At 51.9% G+C, this 15470-nt stretch overlaps 1 protein-coding gene and 1 non-coding gene across 3 annotated transcripts; one reads left to right on the forward strand and one right to left on the reverse strand.

Annotated features, from left to right (window-relative positions):
- The first annotated feature begins 492 nt into the window (after positions 1–492).
- On the forward strand, positions 493–13120 carry CENPM (centromere protein M). 2 transcript variants are annotated; one of them, XM_007453960.1, is made up of 6 exons: positions 493–549; positions 1053–1132; positions 4213–4305; positions 6974–7053; positions 8227–8318; positions 12980–13120. In XM_007453960.1, exons 1-6 carry the CDS (start codon positions 493–495, stop codon positions 13118–13120), a joined length of 543 nt encoding a protein of 180 aa, XP_007454022.1. The 2 variants fall into 2 exon arrangements, with proteins under 2 accessions (XP_007454022.1, XP_007454023.1); XM_007453961.1 differs by lacking the exons at positions 493–549; positions 1053–1132; positions 4213–4305; positions 6974–7053; positions 8227–8318 and adding exons at positions 3729–3738; positions 11292–11317.
- Positions 3421–3492, reverse strand: TRNAE-UUC (transfer RNA glutamic acid (anticodon UUC)). The gene has a single exon. It is a non-coding gene; the product is annotated as a tRNA-Glu (tRNA).
- Positions 13121–15470: the final 2350 nt, after the last annotated feature.

The raw sequence follows: 15470 nt of genomic DNA on the forward strand, positions 1-15470 counted from the left end.
CTTCTCCTGGTGGTGGGGTGGAGGTGGTGAGAAATGGTCGGCTTCTTGCATTTTAAGAATAGAACCCACAGGCTTGCTTACGGATTGAGAGGAGCCAAGAATGACCCAAGACTTTGTTCTGAGCAGCTGCAAGGACGGAGTCAACTGAGATGGAGAAGATGTGTGAGGGACAGGTTTGGAAGGAATCAAGAGCACCTTGAATGAGCACGAATGAATGAAAATGAATAACGGAATCACTGAATAGCTTCTTTCTCCCAGTCGTGAAATAAAAGTCTTGTTCCGCAGGCAGCACCCTACGTGCCTAGAGCCAGCGGTGGAACCTCCCCTCGGAAAAGGCGGTAATGGTTCCTTTAAGAAGACCCTGCCCCGCCCCCCACGAAGTCCCCGCCCAGGCACTGTCACGGGACCCGCGATTACGCACAAGGGGTGGGCCACTGGGTGGTTTGAAAGTCCGCGCGCACCGCGCGAGCGGCGGTTCGGCCTGTCCCTGGGATGTCGGTGTTGCGGCCGCTGGACAAACTGCCTGGCCTGAACACGGCCACCATCTTGGTAGGCGTCAGCAGCCCAGATTCTCCCGCCCGCCTTTCCTCCCAGGCCGCCAGGTCCCCTGCGCTCTCTGAGGTGCTGGCGTGGGCTATTCTGGCTGGGGTGTGGTGGGCTGGAGAGCCACACTCTGAACCAATCGGAGTAGCCGCTCTTCTGAGGCTGAGGGACGTCCCCACCAATAAGTGCGCAGTTTCTGATTGGTGGGGCGGCTGGGCGGGGCGACCGCGCGCGGGGCGGGGTGCCGGGTGTCCAACACTCGGTTTTCCCGCGTAGAGGGATCGGACCTCCGGGAGAGACGAGGTCTTTCCAGGAAGGGTCCGGGGAGGTAGTGAGTGCTTTCCGGACAGGACCGGAGAGGGTGCAAACCTCGGGCCCTCTGCCGGAGTCCTCTCGGTAAAAGGGTGCCTCGCGCGCTGGAGCCAGAATCTTGGGTTCGCGGCAGTCCGGGCCCTCCAGCGGGACTGCTGTGTCCAGGTATCAGTCGGTCGCCTTTTCTCTCTGGGCAGCTGGTGGGCACGGAGGATGCTCTTCTGCAGCAGCTGGCCGAAGCGATGCTCAAGGAGGATTGCACATCGGAGCTGAAGGTGTAAGTAGCCTTATGCTGGGGGTGTCCGATCGCTGGCCTGGGCTCAAGGGAGAGCGGGGTTGGCTGTAGGGGGACCACCAGAGAGGCGGTCACAGGTAGAGCCGGTTGACCAACCCCTCAGAGACTCCGTCCTAACGCGTGATCTGTCCCCGTCCAAAGGCATCCTCCATCCCTGTCACACAGTTTTTCTATTTTCCTCTAGCACTTGTCACTATAAGAAGTCTCCATGTTTCTTTACTTGTTTCCAGTCTGCCACCCCTAGGGACCCCAACATCAGCCGCTTGAGGGCAGGGACTTTGACTTTTGCTCATTGGTGAATCCCCAGTGCCTTGAGCAATACTTGGCACAGAGTACATGCTCAGATAACCCCCAAATTTGGAGAAAAAGTAACTAAAGTATATTTTGTTTTCCTTTTTAGAAACAGCTGCTGGCAGGAGTCAAGTGACTGAATACATGTGGTTGTCATTCTTCCTGATAGAAAGATTATGTTCCCTTATTCTACCTAGTATGGGGCATTTCCAATTCCCACAGAGGAAATACCCTCTAGATTTGGATCATTCTCCTTCAACATAATCTTTCCCTCAAAATAAAGATTGTTCATATATCCATCTGTGCTCTACCTATCTTGCGAGGCTCTTTGGCTATAGAACACCAAACACAGTAACCAACAATCTCAAACCCATAGCTCAGAGATTGGAAAGGATAAAAAAAAGAAATTAATTTGGGACTTCCCTGGTGGTCCAGTGGTTGGGACTTTGCGCTTCTGCTGCAGGGGGCACGGGTTTGATCCCTGGTCCAGGAACTAAGATCCCGAATGCCATGGGGCAAGGCCAAAAAAAAAAAAGTCAAAAAAATTAATTTAATTAGCATCAGAGTAAATGGAAAACGTGGACAAAATTGCCTACATTAAGCAAGATGGAAACCATTGGCAAAAAAGAGTCACATGACATGCAAAAAATCTGATGAAGAACCCACTCTGGGAAAAGGGGAAGAAAACTCCTTTTTGAGTGCTTTGTGCCATTGAGAAATTTAATAGGAATATGAATTTTTAAAAGAAGCGTTCAAAGACCAAATAATAACACAACAGAATGAGAGGAAAAGAGAGGTTGCAGAGCTAAGTACAAAAAAGGTGAAAAATAATACCATATGAGATCTATCTAATAAATACATAGAAACAGCAAGGATCAGAGTAGATGTGGTTAAAGACTTAATTATCTACAAAGAAGAAAGATTTGAGAAGATTACAGCAAAAGTGTTTGAAGTGTAATAGAAGAAGACTTCCCTGGAATGAGTGAAGAGTTGAATTTGTCCATTAAAAAGGGTACATATATCTTGTTCCAGGAAAAATGGACAATTATTTACTTCTGAAGTAAATAATTCTTCAGACTTTTAGGCAGGAGAAGCAAATCACCCATATGATCATCTGTTCATTCTGCTGTCAAGTATTTTCAGCTCTCTGCATTTGTGGTATTTGGCAGGAACCAGGTTTGACCTTTTGTGGTTATGTGGAGCCATGTGACTAGTTCTGGCCAATGAGTTGTGAGCAAAAATGATTGTCTCTTTATTGCTGAAGCATTTAGTTGCCAGTGAGAGACCTTCCTCAGTACCCTTTGTCTCTCTCATGTTCTAGAGTGGCAACTTCATTAGCTGAGGTCTGAAGTTATGGTTAGAGCAAAATATAAATGTATATAATAATACCATTAATAATAGCAATATAAATTACATTTGTAAGTTTTGTCCAAATGGTAAGGTAGATTATAAGAATGCTAATTTTCTCACTTTTCTTAATAATAATCAATCCCATATAGGTAAAATGAAAACTGTTAAAAATGATACCAGCTTACTCATTTATTCCATAATCTTTTTTTAATTGGGTTCTTTTTTTTCTTCCTTTTTTTTTTTTTTTTTTTTTTTGCGGTACGCGGGCCTCTCACTGTTGTGGCCTCTCCCGTTGTGGAGCACAGGCTCCGGACGCGCAGGCTCAGCGGCCATGGCTCACGGGCCCAGCCACTCCGCGGCATGTGGGATCTTCCCAGACCGGGGCACGAACCCGTGTCCCCTGCATCGGCAGGCGGACTCTCAACCACTGCGCCACCAGGGAAGCCCTAATTGGGTTCTTTGAGGAAATAATTTCTTGTGATTAAAAAATAATTTATCCAAAGTTCATCTTTTTTTTAGTTCTACTTTAGTTATTTTGCTTCCACTAAATTCAGATAAAATTAATACTATTATCCTATTTTTATTTATTTTTATTTTTTGGCCGCACCATGCCCCTTGCGGGTTCTTAGTTCCCTGACCAGGGATTGAACCTGGGCCACGGCAGTGAAAGTGCTACATCCTAACCACTGGACTGCCCGGGAACTCCCCCCTATTTTTCGATTATATCTACTGTATTCTAGTGTCTGAATGTGTATACATTGTGTACATGGAGAGATGTTTAGAAAAAAGTTCTAATGTTAATAGTAGTTATTTCTAGGTAACTGAACTTTTAGGAGTATGTGTTTCTTTTTTAACTTTTGTGTTTTGTATACTTTTTGGTATTCTTAAATTATAAGCTGAGGGGTGGGGGGCAGATGAGTAATAGTCATATGTGGAAATGGGCAGAAGTAGAGGATTCAAAAAAACGCTTCAGGTGGGTATTTGACAATCGGAGACTAAGTCCAGACAAGAATGATGAGGGTGACTTGCCCAAGGTCACATAGCTGATAATTGGCAGACCTGGGATTTGGGGCCACTTCTGTCTTACTCCAAAGAGCTTCAATCTTAACACCTAAACTTCACAGTCCCCGCTTCTGAGCCTGGTCTCCCTCCCAGCATGCAGTGTAGATGTCTAGCCTCATGCCATCTTATATCCAAAACTCCCTCTTGCCAAGGCAGTTACTAAACTTTCTGGCAGGGAGAGTAGAGCAGGAGTCATCTGGATAGGACCAGCTCTGCCCTGCCCCTGTGCTCACCTGAAAAGTCTTGCTTTAGGTGAATAGGAGAGGAGCTCTTGACAGCCTCTTCCCTGTGACGGGCAGCTTGTGAACAGTCATTGTGATGTGGGTACGTATTTAGTCCTGCAATTTCTTGTTTTTCAGCCACTTGGCAAAGTCCCTCCCTCTGCCCTCCAATGTGAATCGGCCCCGAATTGACTTGATTGTGTTCGTGGTCAACCTTCACAGCAAACACAGGTGAGAGCCAGAGGATGGGGGCTGCCGGGCTCAGGTAGACCTGGCGCGGGGATGTGCTGGGACAGTGGCCTCACTTGTGATGGGAAGGAGAAGAAACAGGGAGAGGCTGCCTGGGGTTAACTTAGACGGTGAGCAGCGGGGAGCCAGTGGCCAATGCAAGGTGTTTAAAAGACACTGATAAATGCCATCAGTGTCATCTGTCATTAGGCTCTCTGAGGCCTACTGTGTATCCCTGACATCAGGCACAGACATGAATGAAACAGACCCCTGTCCTCAAGGTCCATAAGGGGAGGAGGCTAGACTTTTGAACAGACAGTTACAGTACCTGCGATGGGTACTGTAAAAAGAAGGAAGCATAGGGCTGTGAGAGCCCAAACAAGACCTCTGAGTCTCAGAACTTAGGTCAGGCTAGACTTCCCGGTGGAGGTGACATTTAAATAGACACCTGAGAGATGACGAGAAATTAGCCAGGGAAAGATGAAAGTGAGCAGAATGTTCCAGGTGGAGGGTTAATGTAAAGGGCAGGAGGAGCGTAGTGTGTTCAGAGGACTGTCGAGGCCTGTGCAGCGTCAGAGCCAGTCTAGCGTGGGGCCATGGCAGTGGCAGCATGGGTGGTGTTGATGCTGGTGGCCTGATCTGGTCTCCCTATGGTGCTGGCAACCCTGGGGACAGGACTGCAGCCAGCCTAGGGAGTACAGAAGAAAGGTCTGCCTTCTCCCTCCTGGGGGACAGCAGGCTAAAAGCAGGACACAGGATCCAGCACAGAAACCAAGGCAGATACCTGGGCCTGTGGTAGGGATCAAGGGAAGGATGTGGTGGAAACACCTGGGAATCCAGTGGCATAGAGACACCAGATACCTGTAGCATCAGGACCAAGTCCAGACCGCACTACCTGACCGGTTGGAACCAGTCAGCGGTGACTTAGGCCCAGGTGGGCCTGAGATCTGCCATGGTTGCCAGAGGGCCCTGGCTCAGCAGATCTGTTGCTCTTTGGGTGAGATCTCTCTGTTCACCAGAAGGGACACTGGCCCAAGTCTCTGGAGAGATCCTGCTTCACAGCCACACTTAGGGGCAGGGCCGCTGTTGCTGTTGGCCTCAGGCTGTGTTCATTCAGGCTGAAGCCTGACCTTTGAGATGGCTTTTTGGCCAGGAGACAACAGGTTCCTTCATCACTCCCTGGACACGAGTGAATGAAAGCCTCAACCCAGAAGGTCAGGGTGCCGTTGCTTAGAGGAAAAGAGCGTTTTCATATGATTGATGTGACTTAAAATCACTGTAATCTTAATGGAGAGCAATTCAGCAATACTTATCTGCACTTGAAAAAGACACATACTGTGACCCAGCCTTTCCACTTCTAGCATCTGTCCTACAGAAACATTTGCTTGGATATGTAAGGACCTGTGGGAAAGAAAATTCATGCATCATCTTTCGTAACGGTGAACAACAGGAGACCGTTTAAATGTCCATCACAGGGAAAGTAGTTTGTGGTACTGTGTGGTCATTCCAAAGAATGTAACAGAGTTGTCGAACCCAGTTAGACCCAACTGGATGCTGGTACATATCACTGTCTGTATTTGCATATGAAAAATATTCCAGAAGAATTACACCCCCAACTGTCAGCAACGGTTATCTCTGGGGAGTTGAAACTGAAGGTGGTGCTGGAGACGGGGACTTTTACTTTTTACTTATACACCCGTATTTACTGTTTGATTATATTACGAACTTGAGTCACTTTGTAATTAAAAGTAGTTTGGGAAATTCCCTGGCGGTCCAGTGGTTAGGACTCCTCGCTCTCACTGCCGAGGGCCCACGTTCATCCCTGGTCGGGGAGCTAAGATCCCACAAGCCGCGTGGAGTAGCCAAAAACAGAACTACCATCTGACCCAGCAATGCCACTACTGGGCATATACCCTGAGGAAACCATAACTCAAAAAGAGACATGTACCACAGTGTTCATTGCAGCACTATTTACAATAGCCGGGTCATGGAAGCAACCTAAATGCCCACCAACAGATGAATGGATAAAGAAGATGTGGCACATATATGCAATGGAATATTACTCAGCATAAAAGGGGACGAAATTGGGTCATTTGTGGAGACGTGGATGAATCTAGAGACTGTCATACAGAGTGAAGTAAGTCAGAAAGAGAGAAACAAATATTGTATATTAACACATATATGTGGAATCTAGAAAAATGGTACAGATGAACCGGTTTGCAGGGCAGAAATAGACACACAGATGTAGAGAACAGACTTATGGACATCAAGCGGGGAAAGTGCCGGGGTGGGAGCGGGGTGCTGGGATGAAACAGATGAACGTTTGCAGGGCAGAAATAGACACACAGATGTAGAGAACAGACTTATGGACATCAAGCGGGGAAAGTGCCGGGGTGGGAGCGGGGTGCTGGGATGAATTGGGAGATTGGGATTGACATGTATACACTGATGTGTATAAAATGGATGATTAATAAGAACCTGTTGTACAAAAAAATAAATTTAAAAAAAAATGTAGTTTAAAGATATGAAAGGACAAAGTATTCCTCTAGGGCGTTTTCCTGTCACCCTCCTCTCATTCTCTGGCCTCTCTGGGAGCAGAGGCGGGGCAGCTTCTGCTTTCTCTGTTGTGAGGTTTGTCCTCTGCTTCGTTCTCTCGCCCTGGCCACTGCAGCCTCCGGAATGTTGAGGAGTCCCTGCACCGTGTGGATGCCACCTTCTTCCTGGGGAAGGTGAGCTTCCTTGCCACAGGCGGTAAGTGCATCCCTCCCCCGCCGCTCACCCCCTCCCTCGCCAACCCAGGGCAGGCTGCGGCTGGGCCTGTGGTGGACTCCTTGCAAAGACAGCCTGGGTGATGGAAAACACATGCATTTTGGAATCTGTTGTTGTCAGTCTTTATAAAGCAAATCTGAGCTGATCAGTCTGCCAAGTTAATTCTGCTGAGATAACGGCTCAGAGGTGCCTAGTGGCTCTCTGTGGCTTTCAGAGTAAAATCCAAACTCCTGTAAAGGCACAAAGTATTTTGCAGTTTGGCCCCTGCCTTCCTGTCTTATCTCCTATTACTCTTCCCTTCTTTGGCTCAGCTTATAGTTCTCTGAAACTTGGTAATATTAACAGTGGAAATAATAATAGCTACTCTATATCGAGCACTCACAATAGACCAGACACTGTCCTAAGTGCTTTGTTTCTATATTACTTAATCTTCACGACAGGTACTACTGTAGTAGGTACTATTTTCTCTGTTTTGCAGCGGAGGAAACTGTGGTCACGAGGTTAGGTAGCTTGCCCAAGGCCCCGCAGCTGAGCAGTGGTAGAGCAGAGATTCACACCTAGAGAGTCATATTCTAGAGCCCATGCCTTTAATGATTGTACCATGTGGCTTCTCTCAAATACTTTTTCCTCTTCTTTATCTCGCTAACCCTTATTTTCTGCCTCCTGGGGGACCTGACCAGCCCTGCAGTCTGGGCCCTCAGGGTATCCATCCCACACATGCCTCTGTCAGAGACTCCTAACCCTTCTACCTACACTGATGGTGTGCCTGCCCCGCCAGCTGCACTGCGAGCTCCTTGCAGGAAGGGCCTGGCACAGATTATTCTCAGTAAGCATTGGTGGATAAATGAACACCAGGTCACTTCTGTGTATTCATTCATTGAATCTCTATAGTAACTCAAGCAGGGTAGGGGTTGTTACTATCCTCATTTCACAGATGAGGAAATTCACGTTTTTATTGAGCACTCTCTCCAAGCCCCTTCAGCCTATTTTCTGATTTGATGATCTTGACTGCCCTGAAAAGAAGGTAGAACAGGATTGTTACCCCACTGACTAGGAAGAAACTGAGGCCCAGAGAGGGGAAGTGAACTACTTGGCCCAGTGCTTCCTAGATTACAGTCATGAAGGTAGAGATTACAGGCCGTGGCTTCTTTGCAGCTGGGCGGGAGAGCCACTGCAGCATTCACCGGAACACCGTCATGAAGCTGGCCCACACCTACCGGAGCCCCCTGCTCTTCTGTGATCTGGAGGTGAGGACCCCGAGCACGCGGGTTGAGGGATGGGGCAGTCAGCACACAGGGGCCGTGGCAGGGATGCTTCTTGGAGGCTCGCTGAGTACCCTGGTGAAGGGGGTCCTGATGTAGAGACAAGATCCTCGTTTGAATCCTGGCTCTTCTGCTCGCTGTCCTTGGGTGGGTCACCGTAAGCCTTGGGTGGGTCACCGAAAGCCTTGGGTTCGCACATGTAAAGTAGGGTGATGCTCCGTGTACATCTTGAGTTCTGCTCATACACCAGGCGCCATCACCTCTTGCTTTTGCGTCGTTCTCTCTACTCGTAACTAAGTCTTGTGTGTGTACCTGTGGGTCCATGTTAATATCTCACTTCCCTGCTGGGGTTAAGTGCTGTGAGGTCAGGCATCTTGTCTGCCTCATTAACCAGCAGTGAAGGTGCCCAGTGTGCCCCTTACATCCCTGGATTGCAGACCTTGTCTGGTCTCAACCTGGGGCAGGGGGTCTAGCAGGCAGCAGAAGGGGAGACTGGGTAGGTGGGCAGGTGGTTGGATGGTTACACGTGATATTAGTTCTGTCCTTCTCACGAGGTGAATGCTCATTGTGGGGTCAGCGCAGCAGATTTCTATTTTGCTGTTGAATTTTGCTCTTCGGCCTCTCTGTGCGGTACAGAACCTGATGAATTTTTGCTAAAGGGTCCTCAGCAGGAGTTGATGCTGCTGCCTCTGGGCTCCCAGGGCCTGGGCTGCCCCACCCGCACGCCAGACCTGCTCAGCTGGTTTTGAGATTCGTTTAAAGATTTGTGTTTCTGCTCTGTTCTGGGTCTCGCACCTGTTCCCAAAAGCAAAGTGATGTCGTAGAGGGAACCGAGTCAGTATGTGGTCCCTCATCACCAAGGCTTCTTACGCCGGGGTCTGTGGACCCCTCTGGTCGGAAGGGAGAAGAATTCAGGGGATTTGCGGACCTGGACGAGGAAAACAAAATGCTTCTTGTTTTCACTAACCTCTAAAAGAAATTTATCATCGTGAATGTAGGCAAGAGATGTCAGTAGTATTAGCAGAACCTGTGACTGTTAGCAGCAGAAGCGGCGGGCGTCGCCATGTCCCACGGGGATTGGGGCAGATCTCATTACTACCCCGACACTGCAGAAATCATTAGACCTGCCCTAGATCTCATTCAGTGCATCGGTTAAGGTGTACAAACTTGTGTTTCACATTTGATGACTATTTTAAGAACCCCGACTAGACCGATGCTCTGATCTCACAGGTAGGACCTGAGGCCCCGGGCACCCCTGGGGGGCCTGTCCCTGCAGGCTTTCCTCACAACAGGAGAGGCGAGATGTGCTCACGGTCACACAGCTAGGAAGTCAGCGGAAGAGCCAGGTTGGCGTACAGCTGTCCCTTTCCTGTCTTAGCGGGCTGACTGTGTGGCTTGGAACAAGTCGACCCACCCCCAACACACACACGCACACGCACACGCACACAGCCTGCCTTCTCTTGGCTCTGAAGGGGAATCGCCATCTTTGCTCCACAGCAGAGGTGCGCGTGGTGCTGCAGTTCTGTGTGTGGTCATGAGGTGGCAGGCTGTACCAGGTCCTGGGTTGTCCTCTAGCCTGAGAACTTCTCTCAAAAAAGGTCTGGGGCCGACTTTCTATTTCCAGCCAGCAGCAGCCCTGCTGAGAACCTAGACCTGGCATTCTCTCCAACAAAGCACCCAGTGTTTGGACGGTCAACACTTCTCCTACCGCTGTTGTCCTGTTCGGGGCACACTCCTCCGCTTAATCGACTTGGAGCCTCACCATATTCTGAGGCCTTTGCGTGGCAGGAATTATTAGCCCCGTTTTACATATGAGGAAACACCCAGGGAGGTGTGGGATTCGCCCAGTGAAATTATTTCCCAGCTCCGGTGATCGGGCCCTGTGCTGGTCCCTGAGAACACAAATGCCTCAGACATTGGCCCTGCCTCTCAGAAATAGACCGACATGTAACATACGCAGCAGCAGAAGGATTTGCAGAGCTTTGGAAGCCTGGCATGGAATTCAGTCATTCCTTCCTATAGGTGACGGGGCAGTCATGATAGGGTCAGAAGTGGGATTTGCGGGCCACGTCTCTGGAGTATGATGTGTGGATGGGAGGAGGCCTGGCCACAGGCAGGAGGCCTCGGGACGAGGCTGCTGCGGGAAGTGGACTGTGGAGTCCAAGTGAGAGCAGCAGGAGTTTGGAGGGACAGTTCAGAGGTGGAGGCCGCAGAGCTCAGAGGACTTATTCAGCAAGTATTTTTGGACTTCCCTGGTGGCGCAGTGGTTATGACTCCGCCTGCCAATGCAGGGGACACGGGTTCGAGCCCTGGTCTGGGAGGATCCCACATGCCGCAGAGCAACTAAGCCCATGTGCCACAACTACTGAGCCTGCGCTCTAGAGCCCGTGAGCCACGACTACTGAAGCCCGCGTGCCCCAACTACTGAAGCCCGCATGCCACAACTACTGAAGCCCACGAGCCACAACTACTGAAGCCCACGTGCCTAGAGCCCATGCTTTGCAACAAGAGAAGCCACCGCAATGAGAAGCCTGCGCACCGCAACGAAGAGTAGCCCCCGCTCGCCACAACTAGAGAAAGCCCGCGCGCAGCAACGAAGACCCAACGCAGCCAAAATAAATACATTAATTAAAAAAAATAAAACAAGTATTTCTTACGTAACCTACAGTGCGCCGAGCATTGTTCTAGGCACTAGGGAAGCAGCATAGAGCAGAACAGTTTTAAAACTCCCAATTCTGGTCTAGTGGAGGAAACAAAGAGAGGGAGCAGAACATAGGGCATGTTAGAGAATGGATGTGACCTGTCAGGTGGAGGTAAAGTGGCAAGATTTACATGGGGGTTGAAGGGGCTCGCTAAAAAAAAATGACCTTTAAGTAAAGACTTGAAGGAAGGCACTGTGGAGTCTCCTGGTGGAAAGGCCCACTAGGTTGGAGAAACAGCAAGTGCAAAGGCCCTGAGTTTGGAACTTGCCTGCTGTGTTCAAGGTCCACAGGGAGGCATGGGTGGCTGGAGCAGAGCTGTGAGAGACGAGTCAGAGTGACCGTGGGGCTTTGTGGGTCGTAGGACAGGTGGTGGCTTTCACTCTGAGTTAGACTGGAGCAGTGGAAAGTGTGGGTCTGGGCCGGGGGAACACAGCCTGACTCGGGTTTTAAGTGGGTCCCTGCAACTGTCGGGAGGAGTGGACTGAAGGGACACAGGGGCAGAAGGAAGGCGATGGGCCCGGGGACTGTGTCCGGAAGAGTTAGGAGTGGCCGGGCTCAGTGGTGTCTGGGGAAGAGGGAGATGAGATGGTCTGTGATGCTGGGTGTTCCCGCGGTGGGGGGGGCACGTGTGCTGATGGCCTGGATGGGAGACGGGAGAGGAAGAAGAGTCAGGGTCGACTCCGGCGTTTTCAGCCTGAGCAGCTGGAAGGATGGGGTTGCCTGTGGCTGAGATGGGGGGCGACTCCCAGGAGCTCCGTCGTGGACACACTAAGACTGAGGAGTCTGTTATATGTCTACACAGAAGCCAAGCAGGCAGCGGCACGTGTGTGTCTAACATTCAGAGGAAAGGTCTGGAGATGCAGTTTGGGCATCCTCAGCAGTTAGATGGTTTGAAGGTCACAGAGCTGGATGAGATCACCTGGGGACCGAGTGTGGGGGAAAGAGGCGCAAAGGCCAAGCCCTGGGACCCCCAGCAGTTAGATGTCACACAGAGGAGGGAGCGGCCTGTGGGGTGAGAGAGAAGCTGCGGAGGGTGGGGTCCTGGGAGCCAGGTGGAAAAGACTTGTCAAGGGGAGGGAGCAGCTGCGTCAGATTCTGCTGAGAGGAGACTCAGTGCGGTTGAGGCCATGTGATGAGGACTGACGTCGCCTCTGGATTTAAAACCCAGGATGTCGTGCGTGGCAAATGGTGGAGGACGTCAGGATGCCTGATCACTAGCTTGGGTGACTGGGTGGATGGTGGCGCCCTTTCCCCAGTTAGAGAGGGAACAGGGGAAGGGGGAGATGCTTCTGAGGCCACCTGTTGGTCAGGGGAGAACATCTGAGCATCACTGTTTATTCTTCAACATTTATAATGAGCACCTCATCTGCCCGCGCCATCTGATGCCAGGCCCTAGGACAGTCACCCCTGCCTAATCCCACGGCTCCTCTGGGCCCACCAGCCCTTCAGAGACCCTGATATAGGAACCGTCTGTTGACAGTGCCTCCCTGTCCTCGGAAAGAGCCACTCTCTACCCACCCCTCCTTTCTACCCCTGTGAGCGTCTTTCTCAGACAGATCCCAGGTAGGGAAGCCTTTGGGGCCTACTGTACCCCAGCGTTGGTTGGGACTAGCCCTGGTTCAGATGCCAGCTCTGCAGTCACTAACTGTGTGCCTCTGGACAGTTGGCCTAACCTCGCCAGCCCAGCTTGCGGGGCCTTCATTTCTTCTGGAGCAAGGGTCATCGTCTCTGGTATCCCTGGAGGGTGTTTGAAGGATTCGGTAAACTTAGGTGGTTGGAAACGGCTTGGCGATGTGTGGCGCGGACAAGGGCGTGGCCATGCTGGGCAGCGGTGCCCTGAGCTGTCCCCACATCTCAGCACCCTGCTCCCCCGGGCAGCCCGCGGAGCTGCTCCACGTGAGAGGAGCAGGCCCCTCACCGCTGTTCTCTGCTCTTCCTCTGCAGATAGAAGACTTTCGAGACACCATGGCGCAGCGCCTGGTCCGCATGCTTCAGATCTGCGCCGGCCATGTGCCCAACGTCTCGGCCCTGAACCTGCTGTCCCTGCTGCAGAGCTCTGAGAACCCCTCCCTGGACGACCTGTGAGGGCCACCAGCCCCCGGGCTGCCCCTCCCCAGGGCTTGGTGCCTGGCTCAGTAAATAGTCACTGTTGCGGGGGGGGGGGGGGGGGGGGGGGGTGGGGTGTGGGGGATGGTGCAGGCAGTAATGTGATCAATGGGGAGCAGCAGATGAAGCTTCTCTCATTCACCACTCACCTCCTGCTGTGCGGCCCTGTTCCTAACAAGCTGGGGACCTGTAACAGTCCGAGGCCTGGGAGCTGGGGAACCCCTGCCCTAGAGAACTCAGAGCAGAGGACACATGGGAAAGGCCAAGGCTTAAAGCAAAAACACGGGGGCTTGACAGGGCGGGGTCAGCAGACAGTTCCCTCAGGGCCCAAAGTCCTGGAGCTCCAGCAGCACGTGCTGGGGGCAGGGGGTGGGGAAGGAGCCCAGCTGGTGGGACTGCAGCCCCCTTCCCCTTCCCACACTCACTCCAGCAGAGCCCCAGGTCTTCGTCCATCTGACGTGTTCTCTCTCCACTTAAGACTTCAACTGAACAAAGGGTCCGTGGCTAAAAAAAGCTTGAAAATCACTGGTCTCGTCCACCACTCTGATTTTGCAGATGAGCAAGCTGACTCAGAACAATTAGGAGTCGGGTAGGGGGAGCTTGGACTCTATGAGCCCAGTCTGACTCCGCATCCTGGCCTTGCCATGCCTGGTTATAGCACCTGGTCGTTGCCTCTTGGGGCCTCAGTTTTCCCAGGTGTGAAATGGAGATTGTTCCACCTACCCTGTTGCGTTGCAAGGATTGTATGAAATGGTGGAGGTGAGGTGCCTGGGGTTGTTATTACTCTTGCGCTTGTTTGAGTGCTTGATGTATTTCATAATAAATGTGTTAATGCTTACACAGTGCCAGGTAAGCACTCAATGAACAGTTATTTGAACTATTATTTGAAATCACACAGAGCTAAGTTCAAAAACTGGTGCACATCCAGGAATTACACTGTGAAGTCTTAAGGTCGTGAGAATTCAGTGAGAGAGTCTGAGGGCTGCTTTTTGGGTCGGCAGCAAGAGGTTGTGCCATGACCATTGCTTTCCTTCTCCTTTGGGTCTCATTAGAATTTGTGGAAGTGCCGGGATTAGAATCCAGAAACCCCGGCAGCCAGGTCCGGGCTCTGGCTGCCCCCCTGAGGCCGGCTGGGCACGCATGTGAGAGCTTGGGGGTGAAGAGGAGGCCTGGTGGGAGAGGCCTCAGGAGGAGAGACAGGCCCTGGCTACCTTGGAGCATGACAGCGCCCTCCCAGCCCCGACCCCCTGCTTGTGCCCCAGCCTGTCCTCCATCCTCAGGACCGACCGGCCCTGCTTGATGCCTTGGACAGTGCCAGCACTGCAGGGCCTCTGCTTTGACGTCACCATGGCAGCCGCAGCTCATGCTCTCCACCGAAGGATGGGCCAACCTGAAACTCGGTGCAGGCGTCATAAGGGTAGGGCCCGCCTTTCTCCTCTCCTTGGGTTCCTTCCAAACCTGGCCCAGCGCCCTACCCCTAGTGCGTGCTCGGTAGGGTTTGCAGATGCCTGGCTGTCTTCCAGGGAACCCCCTCAGCCCGCCGAGAACCTCAGCTGCCAGCTGTGGAGACTCGGTTCAGGTCCCAGACGTCACCCACCCGACGTCGCAGAGCTTCACACTTCACAGAGCCCTTCTCACACAGTCGCTCCTGCCACCCTTCCCGCAGTCCTCTGAGGTTGACAGTGTTTCCCCATTTCGGTTAATGAAACTGAGACTGTTGTCATCAGAGGCTTATCCACAGTCGCACAGCTAATCGGAGGCAGAGACAACCTCTGGCCCCAATTCTCTGGTTTTTCTCTCTGGTTGTTCTCTTAGGCACCTAATCGTTGAACAAAGGTTTGGGCATCTCTGCCGGGCAGGCCCTGAGCTGAGAACACAGAAATGGTGGACACACAGGCCTTGAGCCAGAAAAAGCAGCCGTTTGGAAGGGCAGTCTCCCATTAGCACAGGGGGAGGCTTCACAGAGGGGAGGGCGGAGAGCAGGCCAGGGGCCCCGGCCCACCACAGGAGGAGGATGGTGCAAGCCTCAGGCTCCAGCAGGCCTGGGGCACAAGGATCACCCAGGGACTCGCAGCATTTGGGAAGGGAAGCCAGCTTCTGTGCTGAGGTTGGGGTGAGTCTGGCTTGAAGGAAGAGGCTGGCAATAAAGGTGGGCGGTGAATCTGCGGGGATGGGCTGGATCAGCAGAGGTCCAGGAGGCCGGCCTTTCAGAAGGCCCCTCGGCTCCTAGAAAACCGGCATTGTCTTCAGCCCCTCAGGAGCGTGGACCACAAAGGGCGGGGCTTTGCAGGGCTGCGGAGGGTGGAGGGGGTGCCCCCCCCCCCCCCCC

Source organism: Lipotes vexillifer, unplaced genomic scaffold, assembly GCF_000442215.2.
Source record: "Lipotes vexillifer unplaced genomic scaffold, Lipotes_vexillifer_v1.1 scaffold382, whole genome shotgun sequence".
Classification (NCBI taxonomy): Eukaryota; Metazoa; Chordata; class Mammalia; order Artiodactyla; family Lipotidae; genus Lipotes; species Lipotes vexillifer.

Bases quoted from the DNA above. Each gene is read 5' to 3' on its own strand.
- CENPM (XM_007453960.1), top strand. From the start codon at position 493: ATGTCGGTGTTGCGGCCGCTGGACAAACTGCCTGGCCTGAACACGGCC. The intron at 4,306-6,973 runs GTGAGAGCCAGA...TGGCCACTGCAG, and splicing joins AACCTTCACAGCAAACACAG to CCTCCGGAATGTTGAGGAGT. The intron at 7,054-8,226 runs GTAAGTGCATCC...GCTTCTTTGCAG, and splicing joins GAGCTTCCTTGCCACAGGCG to CTGGGCGGGAGAGCCACTGC.